This window comes from Chroicocephalus ridibundus, chromosome 1 (genome assembly GCF_963924245.1).
Source record: "Chroicocephalus ridibundus chromosome 1, bChrRid1.1, whole genome shotgun sequence".
NCBI classification, from domain to species: domain Eukaryota; kingdom Metazoa; phylum Chordata; class Aves; order Charadriiformes; family Laridae; genus Chroicocephalus; species Chroicocephalus ridibundus.
In genome coordinates, this window is record NC_086284.1 from 130,676,522 (window position 1) to 130,690,989 (window position 14,468).

The 14,468-nt window shown below is 48.4% G+C and overlaps 1 protein-coding gene across 8 annotated transcripts in view; it reads left to right on the top strand.

Moving 5' to 3' along the window:
* CFAP91 (cilia and flagella associated protein 91) overlaps window positions 1-8,611 on the top strand; it is a 34,631-nt gene extending 26,020 nt beyond the window's left edge. For 4 of the 8 annotated variants that reach the window (XM_063351851.1, XM_063351824.1, XM_063351861.1 and 1 more), the window contains 4 exons: window positions 914-1,062; window positions 4,524-4,615; window positions 7,819-8,136; window positions 8,217-8,611. In XM_063351851.1, coding sequence (XP_063207921.1) covers window positions 914-1,062; window positions 4,524-4,615; window positions 7,819-8,117 — 540 coding nt within the window. In that variant the 3' untranslated portion in view covers window positions 8,118-8,136; window positions 8,217-8,611. Of the gene's footprint in view, window positions 1-913; window positions 1,063-2,800; window positions 2,995-4,523; window positions 4,616-7,818 lie in introns of those variants that run through there. The other 4 variants (XM_063351842.1, XM_063351833.1, XM_063351890.1 and 1 more) reach the window with 4 other exon arrangements.
* Window positions 8,612-14,468: the final 5,857 nt, after the last annotated feature.

Genomic DNA, 14,468 nt, shown 5'->3' on the forward strand with positions numbered 1-14,468 from the left:
GCAAGGTTTTGGAAAGATTTTGCCCCCTAGAAGTGGACTGCAAATAACAAGAGGTACAAAAATTGCTTTGAAGTAATGATAATGGATAACATAACCTTGAAATCCAGAAACAAAAGTCCTGAATTACCATATTCCATAACCATTCTATAGTCCTATACCTATTCCCTAGCTCCTGACTGCATGAAGCATATTTCTCCCAGTTGAAAGGAATGAGTGGGAGCCTAATTGACTAAACCAATAATTTTCAAACTTTGTGGGAGGTTAATACCAAGAGAGTCTGGCATCATGTTTATTTTTATTTTAGCTTCTCCTTTTATCTTTTCTGCATCTCTGAGTGGGAGGCAAGGAGGGTCAAAGTGCCATAAGCTTATGCCCTGCAGACTAGCAAAAGGATAACACCCATTTCTAGAATCTCTGCTCTACAACCATTACAAGGAAACCAATAATTTGATCTTGGTTTTATTCATGTTACTTTGACTGGCTTGATGGAACCTTATCCTTTGGGATTTGCTTGAATGAAAAAAGCTGATTAATTTACTGAAGTCAATACTGATGATTACTATTTGGCAGTTGTTGCTCAGGGGACCATGAGAACTGAGGAAACAACTGCCATTGCATTCACAGAACTAACCTGCTGTAGCACAATTGGATCTGCGGCTAAGTTTTTGTTCCACTACTGGTTCTTTCCTGCACTTGTTTCTGTTCAATTAGTTCTCAGAAAGAATTATTAGAAAATAATTTTTTACACGTTATTCTTCCCAGAAAGCACCTCTGAAATCAAATTTCAGGCTGGCCTGCCTGAAATTAAGAATCTGGTGAAAATCTGTTGTTAATGCTTCTTTGGAAATCTGCTTCCACCGTGCTCATGGTAGAGCAATAGGCAGGGGAACAGCATCTTGGTGTTTTGTTCCAGGTGGTGAAAATGCACCAGAGCACTATTGACTCCTACTTGGAAGACATCATCCTGAGTAGCATGGAGAACACAGCTGAAGAACAAGCCAGGGAAGAGATTCAGAGAATGGCTGTAGAAATCAATGACATTGCTTACGAAATGGAAAGTCGGTACGTTATTAAATGGCACATTAGAGGCTGTCTACAGCAGTTTAGAACCTACCTGACCATCTGCATCTGTGGTTACGTGTATGATTGAAGACATGGGAAGGGCAGAGCGATACTGTTCATGATCACTTCCTTAGTGTGACTGCTGTATGGGAACCACACTGTTACTACCTGGTACACGCATATAAACCCATCAGAGCCTTATTTCTATACAGCATGTGCCAGAGTCCCTTTGCAAATCACTTGTGGGATCTGTGAATTACCCTTTTTAGACTTCTCCATGCCAATGTGATGCTGTGACTGAACTTTAAGTGAATCTGGGAACTGCCTAAAGCAATACCCATTCATACTGGTCTTTTCATTTATTTACACTACTACAGAAAATCCGTTTGAAAGAGATGCTAAAAGATAAAGCTATACAGAAGCCTTTCATTCTGGGGTGGCTGTTCTTTAAAAAATTGCCAATTTCCATGGGGGTCAGTCATATTGATGGCTGCCTGACAAGGCACTTTGAGTAGAGTAAGTTGTTGAGAACACCACAGTCTTGTGTTTGGCTGGGGCATCAGCAGTGAATACTTTTTAGGACCTGCCAAACCTCCAGTTCAGTTTCTATGCTCTTTTTTTGGAATTGAGCCATAAAAATCCCAATGACACAGTGACTCTCCTATGGTACAGCAGCTGTGTATTTTGTAACTAGATGAATACAACCAGAATGTTGAAATCCTTGGGGAGAATGAAGCGTAGATAATGCATGCAGCCCCAGGGCCAATTGGGAACCCACCAAACACTGGCATGGAAAAGAGCATGGGGACCAGCCAAATGCAGAGTCACAAAAGGGAAGAATTTAGCAAACTCAGCAATGGGCCAAAGACTAAACTGACAAAGACACAAATCTTCAGGGGCATCTGCGTGTCTAACTCAGTTTGTCATCAGTGAGAACTAGGCTTCTAAATACCTTCAAGGCTAAGGAGTCTAGGGTGATCTTCTCCCTGGAAATATTACTTTCCAATGCAGTATTGAACACATTGGCAATTGGCAACACAGTGCAAAGGGGAATAGTCATGCTGTCACCTGTTTGTAGGATAAAAAGAGACACAGCTGACAATTGCTGCCTTGACAATACACTCCCTTAAAAACAGTGAGAATATTTACAAGGGAGTCTTGTGTTTGCAGAGGTGATTGATAGCAATAGAATTTAAGATCCTCAGGGCAACTAGGAGGATATATTCCAAGCTTACGACCCTGGACTTTAAGCACGGAGACTTTGATCGCTTCAGGGATCTGCTGGCCAAAGTGCCGTGGGAAAAAGCTCTAGAGGGAAGGGGGGCCCAGGACAGCTGGTCAGTATTCAAGGATCACCTTCTCCGTGTCCAGGAGCAAGCTATACCGACAAAGAGGAAGGCAGGAAAGAATGCTGTGAGACCTGCCTGGATGAACAGGGAGCTCCTGGACGCACTGTCACACAAAAAGAAACTTTATAAGGAGTGGAAGAAAGGACAGCTAGAATGGGGGGCATATAAGGAAGCTGTCCGAACAGCAAGAGACCTGGTGAGAAAAGCTAAAGCTCAGTTAGAATTAAATCTAGCCAAGGAGATCAAGGGAAACAGCAAAAATTTCTATAGGTACATTAATGGTAAGAAGAAGACTAGGGAGGGTGTGGGCCCCCTCAGAAAGGAAACGGGGGAGCTGGTGACAAGTGATATGGAGAAGGCCGAGATTCTCAACGACTTCTTTTCCTCAGTCTTCACTGGCAAGGGCTCCAGCCACACTCCTGAAGTCACAGAAGACAATGGCAGGGGTTGGACAGAACTTCCCATTGTAAGGGAAGACCAGGTTTGTGACCATCTGATGAACCTGAAAGTGAACAAGTCCATGGGACCTGATGGGGTACACCCACGGGTACTGAAGGAACTGGCAGATGAGGTTGCTAAACTGCTGTCTATTATATTCCAAAAGTCATGGCAGTCTGGTGAAGTCCCCACTGACTGGAAAGGGGAAACATAATCCCCATTTTCTAAAAGGGAAAGAAGGAGGAACCAGGGAAGTACAGGCCAGTCAGTCTCACCTCCGTGCCTGGTAAGATTATAGAGCAGATCCTCCTGGAGGCACTGCTGAGGCAGAAGAATAACGAAGAGGTGATTGGGTACAATCAACACGGCTTCACCAAGGGCAAATTGTGCCTGACAAACCTGGTGGCCTTCTATGAGAAGGTCACAACATCAATAGACAAGGGGAGAGCAACTGACATCATTTACCTGGACCTGAACAAAGCCTTTGACACTGTCCCGCATGACATCCTGGTCTCAAGCTGATAAAATACGGCTTTGATGGACTGACAATTCAGTGGATAAAGAACTGGCTTGACGGCCACACCCAAAGAGTGGCTGTCAGTGGGTCCATGTCCAAGTGGAGGCCAGAGACAAGTGGAGTCCCTCATGGATCAGTACTGGGACCGATCTTGTTTAACATCTTCATCAGCGACATGGACAGTGGCATTGAGTGCACCCTCAGCAAGTTTGCGGACAACACCAAGCTGTGTGGGGCGGCTGACACGCTGGAGACAAGGGATGCCATCCGAAGGGACCTTGACAGGCTGGAGAGGTGGGCCCATGCCAGCCTCATGAAGTTCAACAAGACCAAGTGCAAGGTCCTCCATCTGGGTTGGGGCAATCCCAAGCACCGATATAGGCTGGGCAGTGATTGGCTTGAGAGCAGCCCTGAAGAAAAGGACTTGGGGGTGCTGGTGGACAAGAGGCTCAACGTGAGCCATCAGTGTGCACTAGCAGCCCAGAAAGCCACTCGTATCCTGGGCTGCATCAGGAGAAGCGTGTCCAGCAGGTTGAGGGAGGTGATTCTCTCCCTCTACTCCACTCTCGTGAGACCCCACCTGGAGTACTACATCCAATTCTGGAGCCCCTACTACAAGAAAGATATGGACGTGCTGGAACGTGTCCAGAGAAGGGCCATGAGGATGATCAGAGGGCTGGAGCACCTCTCCTATCAGGACAGACTGAGAGAGTTGGACTTGTTCAGTCAGGAGAAAAGAAGGCTCCGAGGAGACCTTATAGTGGCCTACCAGTATCTTAAGGGGGCCTACAAGAAAGCTGGTGAGGGACTTTTTAGGATATCGGGTAATGGTAGGACTAGAAGGAATGGATTAAAACTAGAGATGGGACGATTCAGACCAGACATTAGGAAGAAGTTCTTCACCATGAGGGTGGTGAGACACTGGAACAGGTTGCCCAGAGAGGTGGTAGAAGCCCCATCCCTGGAAGTGTTCAAGGCCAGGCTGGATGGGGCTCTGAGCAACCTGATCTAGCTGGAGGTGTCCCTGCCCATGGCAGGGGGGTTGGAACTAGATGATCTTTAAGGTTCCTTCCAACCCTAACAATTCTATGATTCTATGATTCTATGATATGGAAAGAAAATTAAAATACTAATACCACTCTGCATCTGTTATGTAGTCGAACTCGCCTACAGTCAGAAGAGATTGTGGCAGAGCTGGTTTATAGTTTCCTGATTCCAGAAGCTGAGAAAATGGCTATGAGAGAAAAAGGTAAGGAGTCCAGTAACTATTCTCTGTGAACTGGTTCAGCCTCCTCACTCTAGCTCACTGAAAGGAAAGATGCAGTGCCAAGCATTGTCTCAGTTCTCTGAGATTCCTCTTTTGCACTCTGCTGGTAGAAAGTTAAGTGCTCTGACCCTTTTCCACCAGTTTCTCATGAGCTTTAGTCTTTTAAAATGGTGGCCTGAATGCAGACCTGGTGTAAATTTGGTGTATCTGCAACAATAAAACTACATGAAAAGAATCAGCCCATTGCACCTTCAAAAACAAACTGGGGAAAGTCTTTAAGTAACATGACTGTGAATTGTCTATTATATGGCAATTTCTAAAAACTGCAGAAGTCTTTAACAGGCAGATTCCTTAAATATGTGCCATATGCGGAAGAAAGATTATATGCTTTTCTGTGCTTTCTCCCACCCAATTGGTTGAGAGCTAGAAGCAAAAATAAGGTTTTAGTGTTGGCTGTAGTGGCATCATGTTTTAAGTAGATAATCTTGTAGTTGTAAAGGATGCTTCTCTTTAGCCAAAATGGAATAGTATCTGTCAAAATACAGAGGGGAAGGCCCTGGAAACCTGTGTGTTACATTGAGTATCATGAATAAATGGCTATTCTTAATGGGGATGTTTCTACTGACCAGCACACCCAGAAGACCGTGACTAAACCAGTCACCCACAGAAAGTGGATATAACCTAAGAAAAGCAATTGTATCACAATAGAGTCTGAAGTGGTCCTTGCCGCAGTGTACTTCTCTGACTTGAGAACAAAGGCACTTACTTCATTGCTTTTTTTTGTTGCTTTGTGAATGACAACACAAACCCTGCAAACACATTTTGTGGCCTCTGAATTGTGCGAACCTTTTGCTTCCTAATTCATGTATTTGTCACAACAACAGTATCTATTCAGCAGCTGGCAATTCTGCATAATCTATCTCAAATCAGCTCCCCTCTCCTTAGCCCTGCTTCTGCAAGCCTACCAAAGCAGGTGATGTAATTTTAGTCAATGAAGCCTGCAGCTCGGGCACTGACACACACAGGTTAGCCTGTCTCAGAAACGAGAACAGAGAGAGAAGACCTGGAGATGGCTTAGGATTCTGGACATACAGAGGTACCGTGAAGGAAGAAAATATGTACTGGGCTTAAATGCAACAGCAGCTACTGAACAAAGCACTCCCAAGCAACAGAGGGGAAAAAAAATCTTCAAAATCTGTGAATAGCTACAGTGGGCTTGCCTGGAATGCAGAGATAGACCCAGACAAAAACTGAAGTGTATGCTGGCGGAAGAGCTAGAGCTGTAGGTGATAAAGTACAAGAGCTGCTTCAAACATGATCAGGTGAAATTTGCCACAATATTCTAGCGACAGGAGACATCGGATGTCAGGAAGAGACATGGCTCGCACTCTCTTCTGCTATTGCTGCATGGGGTGGAGGGGACTCCATACACTTAAGAGTTAGAGTTAGCTAAATTCTACCAAATGTACGCTCTGATGAACACACCCTGCAGTAAACCTTCTTCAGAGTGCTACCTTCAGGGCAACAGAATCAGTAACTATTCCACGTAAATCCAAAGGAAATAGTATCAGAAAGTGGCATTAGATCTCGAGCGCATCAGTGTATTGCACTTCTATGGCAGCCTTTAAAGCTTTCTTTATAGTGAGCCAGATTATTCATTGTGTTATAGCACATATGTTTTAGCAATCTGGCACATGCTTGAGCGTACACCTTCCTTGAAACTAGCAGGAGGTGATCTGAGAGCACAGTTGTCTGGCCTGCCGGAGGAGCAAATCCATTTGTAGAACAATGATTTGAGGGCCTGCAAGTTCAGTCTGTCTACACTTTAGCTTCCCCTTAAACATCTCTATTTTGCCATTACGTAGTCTTTTTAAGAAGAAATTCTTATTTTTTTTCTCCTCTTTTTGCCACATTCCTATATAAAAGCAGGGCTTATCCAATACTGGCTCATCCTGAAACTCCTCTGAACCCTCCCTCATTGGAAGTAGAAATCAATGTGCTGCTATGAAAAAAAACCTTGCTTTTAAAAAGACAATCACTCACCAAGTTAAGCCCGCTTTCTTTTAGATGGAATTCACTGTGGGTGGAGGAATGGACTGCAGCAGTACCAGGAGAGTATTCCCAGTATAGTTGCTGCAGTTCATGCATACGCAATTGAAGCCAAAATGCTTTGGATAGAGAAAGCTCTCCTGGGAATGGAGAGCTGCCTGGTGAAGGTCAGCTTTTCAAAAGGTGAGATCCAGTTGCATTCGTTGTCAAACAAAGTGGACCTGGGAGATGGATAAACATAAACAGGATGGGTTAGTGACGTTGGGCAACTGAGTCGGTGACAGTATGCAGAAATGTATGACAGCATGCAAGACACCCGTGGTTCAGATTCACAGTGAAAATACAGCTCAGCCTTACAACATAACCAGACCAAAGCAACATGGAGTCTCGGACTTTTGCAGGGAAGTGACATGATGAAAGCCACAGCTCGTTCCTGCAGCATTCCCCATACCCTCCTTACAAGCACGCAGTGTTTCAATCCCCATGATTGTTTATCAGCATGTTAAGTTGAGAGAGAGAAAAGAGGGAACAAAGAATAGTGAAGAGCAATGAAGAGAATGGTAGGGTAAATGCTTTGGCTTGGGTAATTATTTCACAAGAGGTGGGCTGGAAATATATACAAATGAGATTGGATGAAAACTGTGAAACACAGTAAAGAACAATCCTGCAGCAGCAAAAAGGAGGTGATAAGGTAGGTGACTTAATGTGTCTATACTGTCTCCAAATCTTACTTTGACCTCAGTAAGAGTTTCTCAGTGCAGGCAAAATCCTAAGAGAGGAGAGGACAGATTCCAGCTCAGGTCTTCCAGAGGCCTGCTGCAATTAACAGACACTGAAGTTATTTTAAAGCCTGATAACATATCCTGGGCGGTTATAGCCTAAGCTGGAAAGGAAAACACTTTGCCTGTGGTTTCCACTGTGGGGGCTAGTCTTCAAAGTGAAATGCAAAATTGGTTGCTGCTATTAGGTGGCAGTAGAATGCTTTCAGCCAAAGTTAGAAGGGCGTGATTTTTTTTTCCCTAAGATAGGCTTTTCCACAGCTGCAGGAAGACTGAAAGCTATCCCTCCCTTCTCTCCTATGGAGAACACTTTCCTGCACGTTTCCCAGTAAAAGCTTTACCTCTTTTTATGTACAGTGAGGCAGTCCCAAAGAAGACACATCTTTGCTGCTCATCAGATCATCCACAGGGGCACAGAGAGGGTAATGGCTGATCTGGCACTACATGGGGAGACATCTGCCAGCAAGATAATGGGAGATCCTCCTGCTGGAGCAGCCAGCGCTGCTTTGAGTGGGACAGCTGCTGGACCAAGCGCAGCTGACAGCACTTGCTCTGCCCCAGTTGCACGCGAACTAGCTAAACTGGGTGAAGAAAGCCCAGGAGGGCCAGCAGTGAACCCTTCTGATGGATCAGATGAGGATCCCACAGCCTCCTAAAAGACAGAAGATGATCCAGGTGAGTTTCCCTTCCCCTCTGCGATTTGAGCTTGGAGCATGGTGAAGGAGCGGGAAGCACATTGTATTTACTTTTTTCAGGGCACTCAGAATGGAAAATGCTCTCTCTCCCTTGGGCTGTCCCTCCTCCTGCCTGCCAGCAATGCTGTCCTGGAACCACTCTGTATACATTTTGGTGTGGCAGCCCAGTTCAGCCCCCTCCCTCTCCTCCCCAACTACCCTTGGACCTTATTAGCTGAGCTTCCTCTTCCAATTATTGAGAAGCTTGAGTGAGAAAGCAGTGTTAGCATTCCTTGTTTGTTTTCCTGGCACAGACCAATAAAGATCTGCACCTGGGCTTTTGATGGTATTTCTTTGCATCAATAACATTAAATGAAAAAATGCTCCAGCAGAGAGAAATTTTGAGTCGAGACCATACACAGTCTTTTCTCAAGCATGTCCCACTGATTTCCTTAGTGGAATAAAGCAGAGTGGCTCCCTGCATTAGCACTGCTATTAATAAAGCGTTGATGTTGAACGAAAATGGTCAGATCTTGCATCATCTTTTCACATAATCAGTCCTTGCATAAAGAAGAGGCGCCCTTGACCTCAGCAGAGTGGTTCCTGCCAACCAGGCAGTGTCTGGCACTAATAACTAAAGCTAGGTGATAGCAGAATGACATGGCGGGGGCTGATGTAGCTTGTGCAAAGAACCTATTAGGCAACACTTACAGCTTTTCCAGAAATGTTGCACTCTGGGCTGACCTCTTCTTCCTTTTTAGCATCCCAAAGGAGAACAATTCTGGAAAGAATCTTACTTTTCTTAGAACAGTGTTAGTCACTGGCTTTCCAGCTCCAGGGGGCTGTGCAGAAAGGATGCTGGCTTTGCCTTGTTTGCAAGCACGGGGGTGCTCCAGCTCAGGATGTCAGAAATCAGCAGGCTGCAGACAGGCGCAGTGCATCTGATCAGAGAGCTGTCAGGGACATGCTCAGCTCTCCAGCTCCCACCTGTCAAAATTCCCAGTGTCTGTGGGTTTAGCATCTGAAAGGTACATTTACATCGATACCCACCTCAAACGCACCAGCTTTTGGAGAAGCAGGCACAGCCGCAACACCACACCCAAAATGCTTACTCATTGATGGCTACAACTTACGCAACAAATAGCAGTATTAGCTCTCCGTGCTAACGTGATAACGGGCCGATCTCTGTGTTCGTCCATCGTTTCTCCGTAACGGATGGTCCGTTCTTTGGGCTGGGACTGTAAAGCCTCAGGTGTGGTCCGGCTAACTAATCCTGAACATAGCGCTGCTCCTTCAAAACACAAACCAGCAGCTGGTCAAAAATTCAGGCTCATTAGCACATTCCTGGAAAAATTTTGCGTCAGGTTTCTGTTTTGTAGATTGGGCTGGGGTGGGGGGGGCAGGGAGAATGGCAGGGAGGGAGAGAGAGAGGGGAAAAAAAGTCTGAATACCCCGATATTCCACTGAGCTGTAAATTAAGAACCGGAGAGAGGGAACTGAGAGCTGCACCAAGAAACCACTGCTGGTCTCCAGGTCACTGAACCAGGGGCACCAGGTGACTGGTGGGGTCAGGCATCCTCTGTAAGTACTGCAAAATCTGTCAGGAGCCAGAGATGGGTGATGAGTTTTGGGTAGGACTCCGGGGGAAGGATCCCGTTAGGGTTTGGGGATTTGGGAAAATTCTCACAGCGTACATAGCTAGTCACTGAACGGGAAGGTAGCAAATGCAAAAACATAGAAAGAAACACTCCGCACAGTGTGGGAGGAAAAGCTGTGCAGGGATCGGCTCTTTTGCCTCAGGCCACCTTGGACAAAATTAGCCTGGTTGAAAGAGGGGGGATAACGTGAATCACAAGATCCAATGTAATAAGAGAAACATGGGAAACTCGATGCAGCAGAACAGTAGAACAGGAAGACTGAGCCATTGAGGCATTTTCTGTATTTCTGAGCTGGCGTCTCAAAATAAACACTCTCCGTGCAGCTCGTTGTACAATTTGACGTGGTTTTAAAAAGATCAGAAGTATCCCAACAGGTGTGGGAATGGAGGTAGGTTGCAGCGCTCTGGTCTTCTGCAGGGATACGGCCCTCGGCACGACAGCGAGGGGGCAGGGGACTCCAGGTGCTGTGCAAAGGCTGAGCTATAAATGTCTCAGCTTCTGTTTTGATTTAAGGGACGCTGTCAGGGTAAAGCCGTCTTTTCCACATGACATTGCCTAGCATGTAAACTGAAGGCCACGGCAGGATTTCGGCAGGAAATTCTGCTCCAGAAACTGCTTTCAATTGTCATCTGCGGAGGTTGGTTTGGTTTTTTTTTTTTTTTTTTTCCGAGCTTTGCAGAATGCGCTTTGAGAAAGAAAACGAGCGCAGCGAGAGGGAAGTGGGATCGTAAATCAAGAGCACAAGAATGCACCATTCCCTCTCCTAGCAGGAGCCAGAGCAACCCTGGGGAGGAGCCCCTACCCGAAACAGACACAGCAGATGCCTCCGGGGCTGCACCAATACAGCGGGAACACTGGGGAAATGCTGCTTGTCCTGCTTTTCTTTCAGCAGCTGCCCGCTGGGAGGGAGCCTGGCTGTGCCGCTTCTGCATCCTGGCAGGTGCGGGAGTCTGGCTGAACCGAACGAGCCTCTGGGGTCACTGCGCTGGGAGAATGGTAAAAAAAAAAAAAATCCGTCTCTTTGCAGTAAATGAATGAATGCAAATTGTCCCAGGTCTTCCCTGCCGATACGGCTCTTGCAGCGTGGAAGGAGGAAGTCCTATCGCCATAATTGCGGTTCAGACCAGCAAAAAGGGCAACTGGAAGCCAACGCACCTTTTTCCCTGGACACGTACTATATCTGCATTTTTGTCGTCGTAAAAACACAACAAACCCGTGCTCTCCCATCTCTCCTGCCTCCCTTAATTAAAAGCAACGCGACCATGGCTAAAGTTGCTGCTGCAGACCTGGCTGTGGTGCCCTTCAAAGAGTTCCTGCCACTTTCCGAGCGCTGCTGTTCTCTCTGCTCCTGGTCTCGCAAGCGCCCAGGATCCGCCTGCTACTTTGTTGGGCTCCATTCAGCCCTCACGCAACTTCGCCAGGGGGGCGGTGGGGGAAACCCTACAGGTACGGTCCTCACATGCCAAAGGCTTTTAACAAGGTCCAGTTGCGCTGACACTAACTTCGCCTCCTCCCTGCCTGCTTCCACCAAAATCCTGTCCATGCAGCTTGTCCTGCCTTTTTTCTGACTGGTGCGTCGGTATCTTCTCAACATCCATCGTCACCTCAGTGCCCTCCAGAGTCCTCCTGGGCTTGGAAGAGGAGCTGTTGTTCCCTCCACCCCACCAGAGAGGCAGGAATTGTTCTGAACAGCTGCCAAAGCTGCCAGCTCCCCGCGACGTAACATGTACACCTGGAGTAGTGAATTCAATTTGCTCGGATCCCCTCTGGACCGAGGCCCCCACCTCTCACCCAGCCACTGCCGGGAGCGGGACTGGCAGGGAAAGCGTCTCAACAGACGACAAGAGAGAAAGTCCCAGCAGGCCGATGGGAAGGGTGTACGCTGACACCCGGGGAGGAGAAGCAGCTCCGGCTTTCTGCTCCGATCCTATCGTTCTTTCCCTCTTGTTCTCCCTTTTCTCCCACACCCTGTGTCAACCCCACGCACCTCTTCCTCCACCTCCCGTGGCTGGAGTCCAGGCCACTTCTCCTGGCCTGTTCCCACGTGCGAAAGCCCAATCCTTCACGTAGCACTCGGAAGGGATGTCCTCGTCCTGTTTCCTTCCTGGGCTGCTCACCTGTATCCATCCCCAACAGACCTGACAGCTGTGACTGCCCTTGCAAACACTCACCATCGCGGCTGGCCGCTAGTCCACAGCTGGTTGGACCTGTTGCACGGCCTGGCCCATGCGCAGCCCTCTGAGATTTATCACATCTAATTCCCCCACCGGGGAGCTTTCATAGTAACCTGCACTCCCTGCCCATCCTGGAGCTTCTCGGTCAGTGCTGGACGCGGGGATGCTCATCCACTTCCTCAGGGTAGCGGCTGGAAGCGTGCGGTGCTACCTGCAATGCAAATTGCGGTGAGCTAATTGCAGCTGCGCAGCAAGGACCCGATGCTGTTGCTCCTGGTGACAACGTCAGCGCTGAGCGTGAGCAACGCCAGTGCTCTGAATACAGATGCAGCAAGAAGCCCGAGACATTTAACCAGTGCTTTTACGTAGCCCCTAAACTGAGAGCGCGCGCCAAACCTTCTCCTAAATACCCTTCTCGGCCAGCGTCTTCTCACCCACCACGCCGCATCGCCGGCATCTGGAAAGCAGCCGCTCCCACCAGTGCTATGGAGACTGGAACGCTGCACTGGCTCCTCTCTCCTCGGAGTTGCTGCAGGATTGATCCTCAGAGCGAATCTCCCCTTTGTTTCCTGCTGCGCCAGTGAAGGCAGCCCTGCCCTTCAAAGCCTCTTGCAAACGCCATGTCGCTTTCTTCCCTACTGAAGCCTTTCTCCACCTGCCATGTAATTTTTCTGCCTCCAGCCAAATGTGAACCATTTTTTATTGCCGTGCAGGCCCCAGATTTGTTGTCTCCAGCAGAACCAGCTTCCATTGACCAACCCATTCCCAGGCCTGGTGCCATGAAACAAAAATCCTGACAGAAGAATGAGGTGTAACAGATAGTCCAAAGACCCCCCGGCTGGGTAGTCCCCTTCATTTCCCAAGACTGATAACAAATGGCAGTGTCCCAAACAACATCAATGATCTCCTTGAGCAAAAACACCCTCAAATAATCCGGGTTTTCCCAGCCATCACCATCCGCCTCCTGAGCACTCTTGCCTGGCAAAGGATTTGGTTACGGGAACGAGCTGCTGAAGGGAGGAGGAGGACACGCCTGCTCTTTTGCTGTAGGAAACATAGAATCATAGAATCGTTTAGGTTGGAAAGGACTTTTAAGATCTTCGAGTCCAACCATTAACCTAAGACTGCCAAGTTCACCACTAAACCATGTCCCTAAGCAGCACATCTACACATCTTCTAAACACCTCCAGGGATGGTGCCTCAACCACTTTCCTGGGCAGCCTGTTCCAGTGCTTGACAACCCTTTCAGTGAAGAAACTTTCCCTAATATCCAGTCTAAACCTCCCCTGGTGCAACTCGAGGCCATTTCCTCTTGTCCTGTCGCCTGTTACTTGGGAGAAGAGACTGACCCCCACCTTGCTACAGCCTCCTTTCAGGTAGTTGTAGAGAGCAAGAGTGGGGTAGCTGATGGGCTGGTGAGAGGAGGATGAATACCTCTTGCTTCCTCTCAAGCTCACGTGTCGTTCCCACCACATCCACGTATCTGCCCCTACCTCTGCCCCCTACCCCTACCTGCCCCTGCCTGGGCTCGGGCAGGCTGCCCTGCTGCGGCTCACCAGTCCCAAATGCTCCAAATGCATCCCAAATGCAGCCGCTTGCAAGCCTCCACAAGGGAAGAAGCTGTTCATTCATGGAATCACAGAATGGTTTGGGTTGGAAGGGACCTTAAAGATCACCTAGTTCCAACCATGGGCAGGGACACCTCCCACTAGACCAGGCTGCTCAAAGCCCCATCCAGCCTGGCCTTGAACACTTCCAGGGATGGGGCATCCACAGCTTCCCTGGGCAACCTGTTCCAGTGCCTCACCACCCCCACTTATAGTGTCCTGGAGGGACCCGGCCTTGCCTCTGGAGAGCGCAAGCAGAGCTTTGTGACACAGAGAGCAGGGAATCCCCTAAAGAGAAGGCTTTAATTAACTCCAGTGACTGCGAGGGAGGCCCACCTGGCTGCATGCAGACTCTCAGGGGGCAGTAGGATACACCAAGGAGAAAACACCTGTGCCAGGGCACCAGGATTTAGCTGGGTGTGCAACAAGACACAGGACTGCATTCCTGCATCCACCAAAGGCAGGTGTTTGCTGTGAAAGCCCAGCTGTCCCTTACAGCCCTGACACTGTCACCTGCAACGTCTCCTGCCACGAGCACCAGCAGGACTTTGTCTGGGGGACGGGTCTCTGCTCCAAAGCCTCAGCAGTTGTATGACCTTCATGCCAAGACGTGAGCCTGGGTTTCCTGCCATGCCCCGTCCACTCTTGCTGCCCACACACCTTCCTTTCCCACCAGGGCTCGGCTTTGGCAGCAGCTCGGGTCTGACCCTGCAGCCTTTGGGCACGTCTGGTTTAGCAAAGCCACCAAAGATGGAGCAGCCCTGCCCTCGCCAGGAACGCCACCCCCAAGGCTAGCAGGGGGGAGACAGGACGAGGACCCAGCCAAGCCCTTCCCGGAGCCAAGGGAGGTTCAGGACTGGCTAATGAGGTTGTGCACCATCTGCTGGGCTTGCG